This window comes from Pagrus major, chromosome 7 (genome assembly GCF_040436345.1).
Source record: "Pagrus major chromosome 7, Pma_NU_1.0".
NCBI classification, from domain to species: Eukaryota; Metazoa; Chordata; class Actinopteri; order Spariformes; family Sparidae; genus Pagrus; species Pagrus major.
This window is the reverse complement of record NC_133221.1, coordinates 24,764,030-24,780,903: the sequence shown is the minus strand read 5'-3', so window position 1 is coordinate 24,780,903 and position 16,874 is coordinate 24,764,030. Positions and strand designations below refer to the sequence as shown.

Here is a 16,874-nt window from a genome sequence, read left to right as displayed (position 1 = left end):
AGTGGTTGTGTTAAATTCTGAAGTGCTGATACATGAGCAGACGTTTCCATGTGTTAACAGAAGCTGTTCAACAAATAGTGACTTCACAGGAGCTTTAGTATTTGTTGTGTAAATAAATCTAGCTCTGGTGTTATCACAATAACAGAATTCTGGCTTTAAACCAAAATTTTTGATATTTAAAACAACAATACTTTAACCAGTGGAAAAAACATGAAGCTTTGCCACTTAACAGCAACTTAATTTTGTATCTTTTTTCTCTGTAAGATTAATATTTTAGTATTTTCCTCAGATGGGATTCAGTTGAGGTTCTGGTGGGCAGCTTGGTGCTCTGCTACAGTGTTTCCCCCCACAGAGACTGATCTGTCCCACTGTGATACATAGAGCCAACCTGGAGTTTCCTGCTTCTTTTAAAGCTCTGGGAATACACAATCATACTCAGTATGGCATGTGGAATGGTGCATTATTTAAGGATGGTAGATTGACAGTTTAAAGGGACAGTTCAACAATTTGGCAATTGTTGGTTGTGTTAGCTAAGCACAAGGCTGGAGGCAGGGGTGACAGCATACCTGCTTTCAACTTAAATTGAATTTGGAGGGAGAAGTAGATGACACTATTTGATTTTCATCATGCACTAATGCTTTTTTTTTTTTAGGTAAAAACTGAATTATTCAAAGTCCCCCTTATATCTATGAGTAGCCTATTGGAAGGCAACTCCACCAATTTTACACATCAAAGTCTGGAGGGTGTCTGTGCATCGGGGGGGTTTACCTGCCTATCAGCCTTAACTTTAAAATTATGGTATAATTTACACATGAATAGTTCAATTAAACATCAGTATTGAATGGTCTTTGGATTTTATCTAAATATTGGCCCATTTCTTTAGGTATGGGCCCAATGGGCAGACTGTACACCTTGGTGCATGGCATCCGCTGGGGTTTGGCAGACTTATTTTCAGTTGCAAGGAGGCGATAAATGGGAGGAGTGATATTGTGGCCTGAGTGGAGGTGTTTCTGACACCCTAACTGTTTAGTTAAGGAGTGTTGTTTCTGCCCGTCTGTCATGAAGAGGGAGGAGGGACTTAACAGTTATTCTTGAATCCATTTTCATTCTGTTGATTAATGTGCCCACTGCAGCAGACACAAAACTCCTTCCCAATAAAATATATTGAAAGTTATTTTCCTGATTTTTCATTCGTTTAGGAAGTAATCAAACATTAATTACTTTGTGATTTAAGAATCCATGCATGAGGGGTTTGACTTGTTGGTATACTGTATGAATATGTATGTATATAGAAACTCTGTGTCTATGTAGAGTATATGTACATCACCATACTAACTTACTTTACTGTCCTAATTTCTTCTCTGATCTACTTCATTATCATGTTTATGGTTAGTTAGTAACAGAAGTATTAGTTTGTTTTTTGTTGTTGTTGTTGGTGTTTAATTTTGCTTTTTCCCTTCGCTTTAAAACTAAAAACAATATTGTAAGGATGCTATAAATATGAACATCATATGTAATTTAAAGTAAATGTATGTAAGATCTCACATCCTTATAGTAAGTATTTAAAACACACACACACACACACACACCCGAATCTCTGACTGAAGTGTCAGCAGTAGAGTGGGATTCTGGGTAATACAGGCACCAGCTTTGACACGGAAGAGGCATGCAATAACAGATCATCGTCATTGCTAGGGATACATGACATTGTTTTATATATATATATATATATATATATATATATGTAAAGGGGTATTATTCAGCAGTATTAAGAATTGTTGCTATTAAACATATCAATTCAGAACTTCCAATTGCATCCTGTGGTCTTCCTTAACAGTTTTAATTATGTGTTTGTTTAATTGCCTGTATCTGAGGTAAAGACAGATTTTTCACACTCAATATTACACAAACAGTATTTTAAGATCACTGATATGTGGACTTGACATGTGAGGTGTACGCTGTAGTAATAGTTCTTATATCTGTGTTGTGATCTGTGAGTGTAGAGTGTATGTTGCCCATGTTTGTCATACTGCTGTTTCTTATGCTCATCTTGGTTTCTGGCGCACTATTTGTCCCACATGAACTACACCATGGCCACTTATGTCATCTGTCAACACACTCTGAGAATGTAGAAATCTTACTTGATAGAGATGAAATCCTTCAGGTGGGTGGAGACTCCAAGAAGCTTGCAGTGGTTAGTGACGTAGCTGATGTTAGTCAGGACGATTTTCTTCTTATACATTTTTCCCACTTCGAAATCCTAAAACAGATCATTTATTGTAATGTCAGTCCGCTGTATTTAAATTACGTCAACAAAAGTTGAATAATCAAAAATCAACTATTAATTAGACTCACGTAGTTTTAAACAAGACAAATGCAGTTCATTGGCTCAAAGACAAATGAATTCTTGTTTCTATAAAACCAGTAGTGTGGTACCTTGAAGATGATGATTTCTGGTTTACTGAGGAATGGAGGCCCTTTCAACTCTTTTCCATGAACTTTTTTAACAATCACATTGAGCTTTCCACTGGCCATCGCAGGTTGTTCCTGCTTTACTTCTGTCTGCACCGACATAGCTTTTTCATCCTGAAGCTTCTGTAACCGTACAGGAAAGAAACAGCTGGTGAAGTCATTATAAATAATCACTATGATAAACTGTACAATTGTAACATAACAAACTCAAAATGAATTGACATAAATATCCGTCCGTGTATAGAGCAGATCTAAAAGTGTGGCAGAAGTAGGAAATTTATAATTAACTTCCTGTCACAGTTGTTGATTTGTCATTTTCTCAGTTTTTCCCGTTTTGTTTGATTGACTCCTCAGAATGTTGGTGTTATCAGCCAACATGGAAAAAATAAACTTCTAGACCGTAAAATGTCCCACTAGATACCATGAAAAAAAACGTGAGGGATCTTTATCATAATGTGTTATACATTTAATATTTTATTTTTATTTTTTTACGTTTATTTTTCTTTAGCTTTTAGGCTTTATTTAGATAGAACAGATGGAAAAAATAACAGGTGATGGGGAGAGAGAAGGGGATGACATGCAGCAAAGGGCTGCAGGTTGAAATCAAACCCCAGCCTCTGCTGAGGACTCAGCTTCTGTACACAAGGTGCATGCTCTACCACATTAGCTACCAGGGCGCTCCAAACAATACTTTTTTCCTAGACAGTACCTTACTTGGAGAAAAATCTGCATGTTTTCATACAAATCCTTTTTCAATTAACAAAAGGAGCCAACGTTCTCAAATGTTAAATGTTGTCTAAACTAGAGCAGCCATAGAAGAACGCAGCCATAGAAGAACTCAGAAAATGGTATCTAATCTTCAGTCGATAACAGCTATCATTACTTGATAACTGTACAACAGTAACAGTAAAACAAAAAAAACATTGAGGTTCAACAACAAGCTGATTCAGAATGAATGTGCTGTAGTCAGATGGTGTGGAGTTACATGAGTGTAAAACTTTAAAAGTGTGAAATGTATCATCACGTGGCCCTGCTTCACCTTTTGTGGCTGCTCTATTTTTCTGTATTGTGAAGCATTTTCCATCATCCTTCTCCCCCTCATGAATCATCTGATTAGCTTCATTACATTGCTGTGCTCATCTAACGCAGTAGCCATTACCGTGTCGAGAAGTAGCCTTTGATGGGGGCCTGAGTCTGATCTGTATGTTAGGAGGAGAGATCACTTCCACTCGACTGGGTACTTGCTCAGAGCTTTGAGCTGTAGCACCACCCTCGCTCTGAGGCCTCAAAGGCACCAGCACAATGAGAAGTGATGCCTGTCGCCCCACGTTTCAAGTGTGTCAGGGGGCTGGATGAGGCCGAGCGCCAGCGCACCTCTATGACAGTGAGCTGGAGACATTTCAGATTCACATTTAAGGAAAGTGAGAATTGGTGCTTTCACTGTGGTGCAACTCAATAACAATATGATGGCGTTTGATGTATAGATATGTTGAGAGATATGAAAATAACAACACTAGCTTTGGCTTTTTCAAATGTTTATACTCAAACTGTATTAGAAAGTGCTAGATGCCTATAGGCACTCAGTGTATTGTAGGCTAATGTGCTAGGATTACCAACACATTCACACATAATACTTCTATTGTAAATAATTTGCTAAATCTCTGTGACCCTTTCACCCGACTCTAATTGGACATTTTGATCTGTTTTGATATGACCATGATGATGATTATCTTTGTTACTGTATCATCGTCTTCATCACTGATATTAGTAGCTTGAGCTGAAGCAGTGATGAAGAGTTTTAATGGATGGATTAATGTAGTTCAGCCAGGGGTCATTTTGCAGGAATTGTTAATGTAGTAGCAGCCAGGGTTGGCTTGCTAGATATAGAGCTGCAGGCGAAGTTAAACCTCCAACAAGTGATCGTATTATTTTCTATGGATCACAGGTTCTGAAGACGGATACTTGTGATGATGGCACTGGGGCGGTCCGCTCCCGTTTGCCAGATCTGAGCCACAAGCACGCCATAGCATGGCCACATGTGAACCAAGAGTGAACCAAATAAACCAGAACTGGCCCAAATCTGGGCCACCGTTAAGATGTAAGATTGCTTGCACTCTTCCTGATTCCCTCAGCATTGTGACCTGATTTCTGACCTTCTGTGACACATGGTGTCTTTTTTTCACTTACCAGTAATGAGCTACACATGAAGGCTGTTCCCCCTCCTGATCCTATCCCCACTAATGAAGGTGCCCTGACCATTCCATTTTGCACTGTTGTGTTAGGTGGAACACACTAACAACTTCACAACAGCAACTGGGAGCTGAGGCTGTGTTTTGCACCTGTCCCTACCCACACAACCTAAACCCCAATTTTCAACCAGCCTGATTAAATTAGTAAACAAGAAATCTGTTGAATCAGCTTTGTTGCTTACACCATATCTGGTATGCAACTATTTCTAATCAATTAAATACTGTTTTTCAGTGTAATTATTTAATTAACGCGCCTCAGTTTGCAGGTGGGGAATTCATCTGTTGAAAATTATGCAATAAGCACATCCACAGAAAAATGATGTGCCTGCTGTGAATGGGACATGATTTATGAGTGTTTTAATTTTAGCAGCTTGCAGGGATTTGCTTTTAGTTGGCAGTGGCTGTTCTTTTTCTGCACCTTGCTGTTCTGGTCCCAAAGCCCAGAGAACTCAGGCTCAGCCAGGCTTTCAGTAAGACTCTGGTGGCCCCCTTCCTGGTGCATGGTCTCCTCCAGGTCCTCAGCATCAGAGGAAGCTGATGATGAGCTGCTGCTGTCACTGACTTCTCTTAACTGCTGGATAAATGCACATACAGATTGGGCCGTAACTGTTAAAGTGCACTTGATTTCTTTACAAGGTTATTTCGCAAATGTCATCTCAGATGTTATGAACTGCTCACTATTGTGGCTCTCTCCTCAGTGGCTGATGGGGGGCTGGGATCCAGGTAGTGCAGGAGCTTCTCTCTTACCCTCCCCAGAGATGGGAAACTGTCAGTGGTTGAGGGTTTAGGCAGCACTGCCTGGTGTCTCTTTCTCCTATTTACCAGCTGTTCCTCCTCAAGGATTTTTGCAGCAATCTCCACTCTCTTTGACTTCTGCCTCTCCGCAAATTCCCTGAGAAGGGCAAATCAACAACACTGCATTATACTGAAATGCGGTCATGTATTCCTCAGCGCGCAGCGAGAGAAAACACCCACACACTGCTGCATGGAGTGGGAGTAGAGGACATGCATGTGGGAGAAGAGAGGAGAGGAAAGGAGAGGAGAGGACATACTCTTGTTTTCGTTTTATCTCCTCTAGTTGTTTCTGTTGGTACATATGCTTGATACTGTTGATGCCCTGGGCCTGCAGGGATTCTCTCAGTTGTCTCTGTTGCTGCTCTTTCTTCTGGGTGTTTGCTTTGGCTTTTCTTTGTTGGACCCGTAAGCTCTCCTAAAAAAACAGAAATCACACCAGATTAATGAGGCTATATTCGAGAGCTGATCATTTGAATCATTTGATGTACCTGTTGGGTGTTGAATCGGAAAATACAGCACTGAGTGTTATGATGATAGCATTGCAAGATCACGATGATGAGCGGATAAGTGCTTTCTGCAATAGCCTCCACAGTGCGGAGCTGATTTCACCATATTAAGGGATCCGAGGGGGTGTAGTAATGACAATAAAATGAAAATGTGGTTTCTGCTTAACATCTCTCCTCGCTAGGAGGAAAATTTGGTCAGAGTGGATGGTATAAGTACATTCATATCCTAATGGCTTTCTATGTATGATGATTTGCTTTGGCTTCCTAATGCAGCTGACCAAATGTTACAGTCTGGTTTGAATGCAAAATTGTACATTTTTGTACAATACAGTAATGTGCAATGTACACTTCACATGAACACAGACATTATTGTCTTAATCTCCCTCGTCTCAACCTCCCCAATAGTTAGTTAGTTAGTCGCTAAAACTACAAAAGCCCCTCTCTAAAGCCAGTGTTTGGTTTGTTCGTTCTCGTTCTCCCTCTGTAGAGTAACCTATAGTGCTTTAACTACACTCACTCCCTCATATATTTCCAGCCATATTTCTCCATATATTCCATCACGTCCCTTACCTTCCCTTAATGCCGGTTGCTTAACTAACTAACTCTTTTGGTGGTCGAACCTTTGTCCACCACGCTCAATGATATTTTCAAATTCAGACAGAAAACACATCTATTTTCTGTTCATCATGAGCTCTCCTGACTCACCCCACCCCTGTATTCTTATCAACACCATCCCCTGTGTATTTGTGTGTGTACTTTTACATGTAAAAATAGTTTTTTTTCTCTTTTTTTCTCTCTCTGCTGTTTTTACTGACTTACAAAGTGAGAGACTCTCTAGGTGATGTGGACTTTAAATAAACTGAAGTTGAAATTGAAAAGGTTCATTCTAAGGTAACGAAAACACGAGGATTCTTAGTTTCAGGTCAGATTATACACGAATGAAAAAATAATAATACTCAGTTTCTGCCAATAGATGCCCCTAAATCCTATACACTGGACCTTTAAAGTTGTCAGGCCATGGACAATGTTACTTAAATGAAATCTTCAGTTTAGATACAGTTTTGTTGTGATTTTGGACGAGGTAGGTGGATATACTTGGGAAGAAGTGTTGATTTTGAGTGTCATACACAACTCGTCAAATATACACACTTTGGGATTGTAGGAAGGGGTCGGCCACCATTAAAAGGCTAAAATCAGAAAATAATATTCAGTTTCAGTCAAACATACGTTTAACTATACAGTTACATGAGTGCATGTTTTGTTTATATACTCACAATGTACTTACATTGTCATTTTAGCACAAATCAAATGAGGCATGTCTTTAAAGCTTTATAAGCATATAATGTATCTCTAAATGTGGTTTGTACTTAAAATGTTGTTCACTTATGCACTTAGGAATGATCTTATGTTGCACTGTAGACATGGTAGCTATAGAAAGTGTTAATAATACATAGCACTACAGCCTGTGTATCTCATCACTGTTAAAACAACTACCATAATGCTTCAGGATCAGTATGGGAGGGTGCCGTTGCTTACTTGGGTGGCTGCTATGTTTGATTTCAGGGATTTGACAGCCTGTATCCTCTTTTCCAGTAACTCTCTGTTCTGCTGCTCCTTCTCAGCCTCTTGCTGGTGCATCCTGAATGAAACGAGGACAATCACAAAGCATGTGAATACTCGCATACAGCACAGAGAGAAAAGAAAACCTGCAATTACTATTTTGGATTGAAACTTACAGGAGCTGAGCAACATTGAAGTTAATTATAACTCAGAGCATTGCTTTATTCTCTATAACCACAAGTTCTATTTCATTTATAAAAACTTCTACCTGTCATTCAATTTAAATAAACAGATACAAATCTTACTATAACAACACAGATTTTAACATAAACACATGAACTTTTTGGAGAAACAAAACTCATCAGGAATGGCGAGCAGATAAAGAAATCAGACAGTAGCAGAAACAAACCAAACAGGTGAGAATAATTAATTTAAAAATTCTAATTGAAAAATTAAAATAGAAAGAAATCAACAACCTTGGCAGTTAAACCCTGCAGATTGTCCACCATCTAAAGGAAAGACTAGATGTATGTCATGCTCTGATTGTCTGATAGTTTTGGCTTTTACACAACAATAACTTCTTTGAATACCTCAATCAAAGGTAAAATGGTGCTCAGTGGCACAGAGGAATGAACTACAGTACATCAGGCTTTAGCTCCTCAGGGAATACTTATTAGTAGGACCACTTCATTGTTGGTTTTCGGCTTTTAAAGGTTCAACATATTAGATTTTGAACATTAATATAGCAGCAAACAACAATTTGTTATATTAAGATATAATGGAGTAATGGCTTCTCACTTCCCCAGTCACAAAAGCAACTGAATGTGTACATAATGTTACACGTAAGGGTAGGCATGATACCGATATTATGAATTTGTTTTGCAAATGTCAAAATCGTTAGATGTCGTTGAATGTTGTATATGGCACCTTTAATGTCTCTTTGACGATAAGAAAAGATATAAAAAAATTAACAGCCTTGTCCTTTTATCCTAACCTTTTCGGTGGACCTATGGTGCGATATTGTATTTCCGAAACACTTGGCAACAAAGACACATGTTTTAGGGGAGACCTGTCAAAGTCACATAAGCCCACTGTCACCCTTGACTCGAATAGACAAGAAAAAAACCTGAATTTACTGTACAAGACATTGTTCTTCATAGTTAGCATTTTTTGACTAATATCATGACGAATCACGAATCACTTTTTTCTGCTCAGATCTGATCTGCAATTTCAGCTCAAACTTTTCAAATGTGTTGTCTGGCATACTTGTCATATATCTGCTAATATGAGCTTGTAGTCTAAGCCGTTTTCTGTCTTTATTGGCTTAACATCTGATTACCTTTTGATGGTCTCTTTTAAGTGCTTGGCAGCCATCCTGCGGTTCGCCTGGCCCGCTTCAATGTTCTTCTGACGTTCATTCACCGCTTTCATCAGCATGGCTGCCTGTTTACTATCAGAACAAAAAATCACTTATACACACAATATATCAGTCTTTCATGGCTATTCAAGGTTCATATAACTGGTTCCTCAGACAGGCTTCGCACACAAACAATCAAGAAAAACATTTTTTTTATTTTACAGGACAAAAAATACTCACAGGGGAGTTATGTTGCACTGACAAATGAATAATTCACTATCTGTCACTATGTGCATTTAAGTGGTATTTCTCCTAAACATGATGTTAAATTTTCTACTTACACTGAGATCAATAATTCTCATATTTGTAAGCATCACAGAGGAGTACCACACACAGAAGAACAAGGCAGCATGAATGGAAAAGATGCTTGTTTTCCCTACTCCCTGAGATGCTGCATCTTGAGCTGCAGGTTCTGGCTGGCTTTCCTCTCCTGCTGAATCCTTGTCGCTGCCTTCTGCGCCTTCATGAGCTGGAAGACCCGCTCCTCCTCCTGCACCTCCTGCCGGAGCGAAGAGAACCTGCCAAGCTCCACCGCCACCTCATTCAACTCCAGTCTGAGGGACAAAGATGTAGAATGAGATGGACGTAAATAGAAGATAGAGTTAAAGGTGCTGACTGATGGTGTTTATTATCTACTGTAGCAGAGGTAATATGGGGCTTTGAAGCACAATTCAGAAATAATTTTGCTCTAAAGGGGCACTATGTAGTGTTGGAGAAAAAATTAAAACTCAGAATTTTAATATTTACAATATTAATGAGGTAAAACAGTAAAATTAAAACAGTATGAAACTGTGTTGTCCTTTAAGGTCAGTTTGTTTAGTGAGTTATTCAGTCACAAAATCAAAGACAGTGTGTTTATTTAGTTTGTTTAGGCATAAAAAAAATCAGTCAATGAAGATCTTTCTCTTCTGATGAAAATTCTTTCCCCAAAACTACATAGTGCACCTTTAAATCATTACTAGGAACAGATCGGTCAACTGGTCTAAGAGACAAACATTTAATGGGTGTCGTAAAAGCCCACCAAACAGCATTCAGACCATTAAAAGACAACATTTTCCTCTCAAAAAACATTCAGTCCCTTACAGCAGAATGAGTCAGGATTCCTTATAGGTTTAACAAAACAAGCAAACTGCCCCAGACCACACTGGAATGATTTTGTAACTGAAGTCCAACATTTACAAAAGCAAAGTTCTTCTTGCATATCAAACTCTTGGGATATTAGCATGCCATAATTGCTTGCTTGGCAGCAAAAGCCTTCCAGCAAAGACGGCTGTTTACAGCATATATTACTGCGATGCATAACTAAAAAGAGCACTGTGCTAGAAAAAAACACGAGGGGCTGTACTGATGTGGGCGGGTTGTTGAGATGCTGAAATACAACCAGTTTGAGAAATAGATCCATTGGTTTTAAAGTTTATCAGGTGCCTGAACACTGCACAGCGACTTGTACTACTATTAAGCAGGATGCGGCTAATTGGCAAATACTTTGTTTCTGGATGATGTCACATTGTGTTGCGGCAAAAGTTTGGGCAAATTAGCTTTTTTTCCTGCGCCGTCTGCATTTGTGTCAATACAGTATTTCCATTAATATAAATGAGGGGGCTGCATTTTTCCCACAGTACTAATGGCTGTCAGAACAAGACCGTGCTGAGTGTCAAACCGTTTTCCTCTCTGACTCACTCTTGTTGCTTCAGATCAGTGTTGATGTGGCCCTCCAGCTCCTCCTCACTCTGCAGCCTTTGACACAGATGCTTATGCTGGGATCGCAAACGAAACACTGCCACACTGCAGAGGAAGATAAACACAGATTCACAGGGGCTGGACAAAACGGAAACGTCTCATATACCAGTCAGTGTTACTTTTCGAGCTCACCTGTTTTCTGCTGCTTTCTGTCGCTCGATCTCGTTCTCTACGTCATCCCTCTGCTCCACCAAACTCTCAATGTTCTGATGACAGAGTTTAAGTTCTTCTCTGGAAACAAGAAACATAAGATAACAGAGACAAGTTCAAGTGTTGACATAGAGAAACATCCCAGATAAAAGCCAATAAGCAGGAACATTTTCAGGGTTGTTAAAGTGCAACATTTTCAGAGCATCAGGCTAATAGATTTTCTTGTACCTACAACAACAAAGGGAAGGTAATTATGTCAGCTTACAAGGTAATCTATTGAAGATACTGAAAAGCTGAGAGTGGACACACACATTTCAACAGTTTTAATCGCCCAATGTTCTTTCTGCAGTGAAATGGTGTGCAACACAGCAATCTGTGACCGAGGGAAAAGACTGTCATAAAAATTTTAAAAAAAATCACGGCACATGCTACAGTAAAAGCTGCAGGTTGGTTAAAAGCCATGTGTGCTTGGGTTCCATTAAACTCATGTTTGATCAGAGTGCAGTACCACCCCATCCTGACCTTTGAGGTTTTGTGCTAAAGGGAAATGGAAGCCGTTTTCCCCAGGGGGCTGCATCACAGGTCATCGGGTGCTTAATGGCTCGCAGTGCAGACAAATAAAAAGGAGGAAGAAAAGTGAGAATAGAGGACATTATGGGAAATGTTCTCTCTTCAGCTGAAATGATTTTCCTGCAAATTGCTGAATCAATTGGTACAGAAATGATTGGCCAAGTGTGAAGAGGCCAAGAGGGGGAAGACCTGAGAAAGTGGAATAACACTATAACGGAAATGATTGTGGGATGTGTTTTTCTTTACCAATGCAACGACCTATGACAAAAAGACACTTGAGTTTTTGTATTCCTACTAAAAAAAAGAAACAAATAATTTAACTTTATGTGTACGGGTTTCAAACGAGTCTAGAAAGGCAAAAGGATCGCTGTCCAGGTTAAGGAGCTACTGTGGCTCTAGAGGTCTGTTGGTTGCCAGATCCAGACCTGGCTTTCAGCACGTCATGCTCCTTCTGTCGGTGAAAGCAGTCCAGCTGGTCCAGGTTTCGTCTCAGCTTGAACATCCGTGCTGTCGCGGCATAACTCCTTTTCTCACCGTTGTCGGCCACAACTGAAGGGTTACCATCACCATCACCATCATCGTCGTCCTCTCTTTGTGCAAAGCAAATTGGCATTTTTAGAAAGCTTGCATGTTTAATGCAAAATTCAAACTATTCATTATGTACGTACATAGAATTATTCCACTATAATGCCTGGAGGTGTTTGCACTGAGGCTTAACGATGTAGAAAGCATGAGTAATTAATTTTAGCTTTGTTATTTTCTATTAAAATATCATACTGAGTATCACATTGAGTCACAGTGACTTTGTGGTTCCAAATAGTAAGTGGGAGATAACAGGATTAGGGATTAATACACGGGCATATGTATTTTATTGCCTAATATTATATGATTCACAGTAAACCAAGAAACACCCACTCATACAAATCCTCTAACCACGCCAAATCAGGGGGAAGGGCTGGCTCATCATCGCTAGAGGTCTCCTGGCCTGGACCATCTCCTGAAATATATACAATACAACCATTAAGTGAGGATAACCCAGTCTTTTCAAACAACCAAGGTAAAATAGACGTTATATATTTGTGTAATTATGAATTAAAGAGAAGAAGTAGCTACAGTCTGCTTGTCACTCACCCTCACTGTCCTCATCAGTGCTGAGGTGGACACCCAGCTGTCCACAGCTCTCTGACGCCACATCAAATGGACTTTCCCTGTCTTCGACGTCCATTTTTACCTTATTAATAACACAGGCGCATATTATTAAACAAACCTATAGGTTGTATGCAATTTAAGATGAATCGTTCAAAGCCACAGACATACACTGACAAAATGTAAACGTTAGCACTTGTCACAATTGCGGAAATAGGCGCTGGTCTCATTTTAAAAAGTCGAAATTTCATTTTAAAATGTTGTTTGGTGAATTCTTTGTACACCGATTCGAAGAGTGGCTCTGAGGGAATTGCAGAAAATCATCAGCCATATATTGTTTAAGTCTGTAACATTGCCAGTGTGTACGGCAGTATTCAATAAGCAGACAACTGAATGGAATTTGGCGTGTCGTTAAAATGAGCTAGCTTAGAAAACTACAAAGCTTCACAACTAATGCACATTAAACGCTGAATATAGGCTGTATCATGTTCGAAGTTCATACATGAATACATTTAGCAACCATTAAGCCGTTACCTCGCTTGGCTAGGCTTTGCTTCTCCTGACACGATATCTTCTCAAAGATACTTCTCCTCACTGCAGAAGTTACTCCGCCATGTTTGTTAGTGTTGCCAAGGAGACGGGACGCAGGGGGCGGGGCCCCAAGACGTCTGTCATCTGAACTTGCAACTGAAAGCACGTGCTGGTGATAACATGAAATGGACCATAATGGCGTCGTACCTCTTGTCGTTATGACACAGGTGTGCCAAACCTCATCACCCAAGAAGACGTTTAAACAAGTGAATGGCAGGCAGAGTGCTTGGATCCAATGTTAAATCAGGGAAGTCAATTAAAAGCAGTTTCTGGTATTGAATTAATGACGCAGACACTTGAAACGCACACAATCAGGGATCCTTTACGACTCTAACTGTTGTCAGTGTAATTTCCCCAAACTAACACTGGTTTATTTCTTTGGACTGATATCAGTCAAGCTACACTCAGCAGAAAACATCTCAGCTTGTTCAGAGAGAATGATAAATCTGTGAGTTATGCAAAATCTTTTGTCAAGCATGCAAGATACAGTATGTCCCTATCTGATTTACACTGGGAAAGTACATTAATTTATACTTGATCAGTATTGCACTGGCACAGAGGGCTTTTTACTGGGAAGATTCTCTTTTATTTGACATCATAAAGCTTTCAATTCATCGTGCTGCTGAAGAAGAATTCAGATGAGGAGTGTGCGTCTTACTGTAGAACATATTGAAATCTTGTGATACAGGAATATTTTGTATTGCCATGGGAAACTGAATAAATAAATAGTACTGTATGAGTGTGTAATGTAGGATATGGGGCAAGTTTTGTCTGAGAGATGAAGGCAGAGCAAAATAACTGCGAGGGAAACAAAGACTCTGGCTGACAAAGAGTGGATCAACAGGAGGAAAACAGAGCGAGCAGAGAGAGATGGAGAAGGAGAATACATGAGGGTGAGAGGAATAAAGGGAATACCAAATAGTTTGTGTTTGAGAGACACAGAGAATACAATAACATGCAGTGCACTGCAACGTGCACTGTAGCCCGGTGGCTTCACATCAGAAGAATTTTTAGTGAGAATCCAAGTGTAAGGTCTGGGGGGAGAGACGGTGGTTTGAATCCACAGCCACTGACTCCAGGACAGTCCCTGCTCCCCAGGGTGAGGCAGCAGAAACCAGGGCAGGTGCAACTATGCACTTCTCCCTACAGTACAGGATTCAGGTTATGTTTAATGAGGGTAAAAAATAAAAGTCTGCACATTTTGGCAAGATGGAGGATACATTTACGATATTATAGAGGAATAATAATGTTTCTATTCTTATTTCTTTAATTTCGATTTTTCTATAATATATAGTAATCAATCCTATTTGGGATGAGACATGTTTTGTAACTTTTCCTTGTTTTGTTTTTGCTTTATAATCTATTTTAAGATATTCTAAAGCTTCTTGTATCTGGTGATCTTATAAAACTTCATGTGTTTTTTTACAGTGGGTAGACAAAATCATGTGAACACCCATATGCTCCTGAACATAATAGTAAGGTGAATGTACTTAAAGGGTAACCCCGCCAATTTCACACATTGAAGTGTGTACCAAGGTCTTGGGGAGTACTGCTGTATATGTGTAAGTAGTATGAAGCCTTTTGTTGCTCCAGAGGAAGCTGTATGTAAAGAGATGAATTGCCTCCAGTGATGTCACTTAGTGACTAGGTTGTATTGTGGGTAATGTAGGCGGCAGGTTTTGCAAAGCAGTCCACTGTTGGACTCATTATGGACAGTGAACATGAACTTTCGAACAATGAATGAACAAAACTAATATAGCATAAGAGATATTCCTTTTTTTCCCAATACATTCTTCTTCCTTTTTCAAAACCCAGTGTCTACATTACCCACAATGCAACTTAGCCACTGAGTGACTTTGACACACTTTAATTGGAGTGGAGCGACCTTTAATCATCTGACAAGCAAACTTTGAGATATTTTAAATGTTTCCAAGCTACACGAGACAACTGACAGAAAATCATCTGAAGTATTAGCAAGTTCAAAATGATGTATAAGCAACACTGACTAACTTGCATTTAGGTTTTTGCATAGTTTACTCCTTAAAGGTAAATTGTGTAGTTTGGATAAAGAAATTCGAACTCAGAACGTTTATATTTACAATATTAATAAGATAAAATTAATACAAATTCAGAAATATTTATTAGATATATTTCCATAATAAACAAGCCGCCCACAGAGGGGAATTAGGTCTGTTTGAAACTGGGAAGATGGCCGATCCTGCAAACATAAACAGAGTAAAACAGTATGAAATTGGACAGATTGTTTATTCCACTTATTCAGTCATGAAAATAAATCATGACTGATGATTTTCTTCCCCTTTTCTTCTCTTAAAAACTACGTAGTGCACCTTTATTTTAGTCACTGTAATTTTTGTTATGTCTGCAGTGTGGAGAAGACTGCATCAATTATGACAACTCTTTTTTAAATGTGTCTCTCCCCACGTTTTCTAATAGAAGTGTCATCTCTACTAGTCTTATTATACTGTGAATGTTTTTAATACATGGATTTAAATATTGTGTCCGTGCTGTTCTTACAGATTTTATGTATCTGGTATCTGGTTATTGGTATGTTTCTGTGTGTGGTGCTTAATTATGACAGCATTCACAGTTCTGCTTTGCTTAATGGGATTGTGTGTTTTTTTTTCAATGCTTTCATTTGACGGTTGAAAGTAGAGAGATGACAGGAAAGGAGGGGACTGAGAGAGAGATGCAGGATGACGTTCAACAAATGTCCTCATATTCTCGAATATAACTGTCAATATTCAGCTTATTGTACTTGACTATGATATTTTATTTAATGACTACTGTATTCTGTAGAGGCGAAATCTCCTCTAATTATGGTCTTTGGTCCCTGACATGAAAAGTGTTATAAACTTTGTGCTGCAGTATGAGAGGAGAAAAATTCTGATCCACATGAGAATTATACATTAAATTATATAACAGTCTGGAGTGAGGTATTGGGTCAGAGCAGTTCCTCGTTTCCTCACATTATGTCAATTTTGGAGCAGTCAGCTGTACCAGAGTCCCTTTAGGAATTGTTTAATTTTATGAGAGCTCATCACCAAAGTGTCCCTTTTAGAGAATACATACAATGATGTCACGAAGGACTTCGACTTAATACATAATTAATCTTTAGTTCATAGTTATTTCACTCTTAACAAACAATGAAACATGTTATAAACCATTTATCAAGCTATTGTAAAGGTTTATACATCAACATCAGTTGCAAGTTTATGGAGAAAGGGCTAACGCATTTTGTGGCTGCGGCAGCTGGTCGCGGCATTTCCGGTGGCAGCTCCAGCTGCCTTGCTGACTTTATGGAGGCAGGCTGCCAAGCCAGTGACCGCAGCTCGAGCCTATGTTTCAACATTTGTAAGTGTGACACCACTGGATATTTTTAAGGGCAAATTTCAAAGATTGTTGACAATTGCAACGGCTAAAACGGGTATTTTAAGTCAACACAAGTCTCTTGGAAAGAGAAAAAAACAGAAAATGGAGCCATAGAATGGTTTATTATAAAGTGTTTCCCACGCTCCTTTATTATGGGGAAGGTCTCTTAGAGCATCTCAAGGACCTTTGGGTGGCCATTGGGTACCACTGGGCTTTCCACTACAGTGAAATCCAAGTTTATTGGAGAGGTAATTACCTAATGGGGATGATTCAAACGTGTCAAATATT

General features: G+C 39.2%; 1 protein-coding gene across 3 annotated transcripts in view; it reads right to left on the bottom strand.

Annotated features, from left to right (window-relative positions):
• Window positions 1–13,222, bottom strand: part of cfap74 (cilia and flagella associated protein 74) — a 59,800-nt gene extending 46,578 nt beyond the window's left edge. For all 3 annotated transcript variants that reach the window (XM_073470719.1, XM_073470720.1, XM_073470721.1), the window contains exons 1-14: window positions 13,140–13,222; window positions 12,591–12,690; window positions 12,375–12,456; window positions 11,885–12,049; window positions 10,872–10,970; window positions 10,680–10,784; window positions 9,380–9,553; window positions 8,922–9,032; window positions 7,559–7,661; window positions 5,774–5,931; window positions 5,400–5,613; window positions 5,140–5,295; window positions 2,437–2,595; window positions 2,142–2,260 (exon numbers count right to left, since the gene is read on the bottom strand). In XM_073470719.1, coding sequence (XP_073326820.1) covers window positions 2,142–2,260; window positions 2,437–2,595; window positions 5,140–5,295; window positions 5,400–5,613; window positions 5,774–5,931; window positions 7,559–7,661; window positions 8,922–9,032; window positions 9,380–9,553; window positions 10,680–10,784; window positions 10,872–10,970; window positions 11,885–12,049; window positions 12,375–12,456; window positions 12,591–12,684 — 1,739 coding nt within the window. In that variant the 5' untranslated portion in view covers window positions 12,685–12,690; window positions 13,140–13,222. The remainder of the gene's footprint in view (window positions 1–2,141; window positions 2,261–2,436; window positions 2,596–5,139; window positions 5,296–5,399; window positions 5,614–5,773; window positions 5,932–7,558; window positions 7,662–8,921; window positions 9,033–9,379; window positions 9,554–10,679; window positions 10,785–10,871; window positions 10,971–11,884; window positions 12,050–12,374; window positions 12,457–12,590; window positions 12,691–13,139) is intronic.
• Window positions 13,223–16,874: the final 3,652 nt, after the last annotated feature.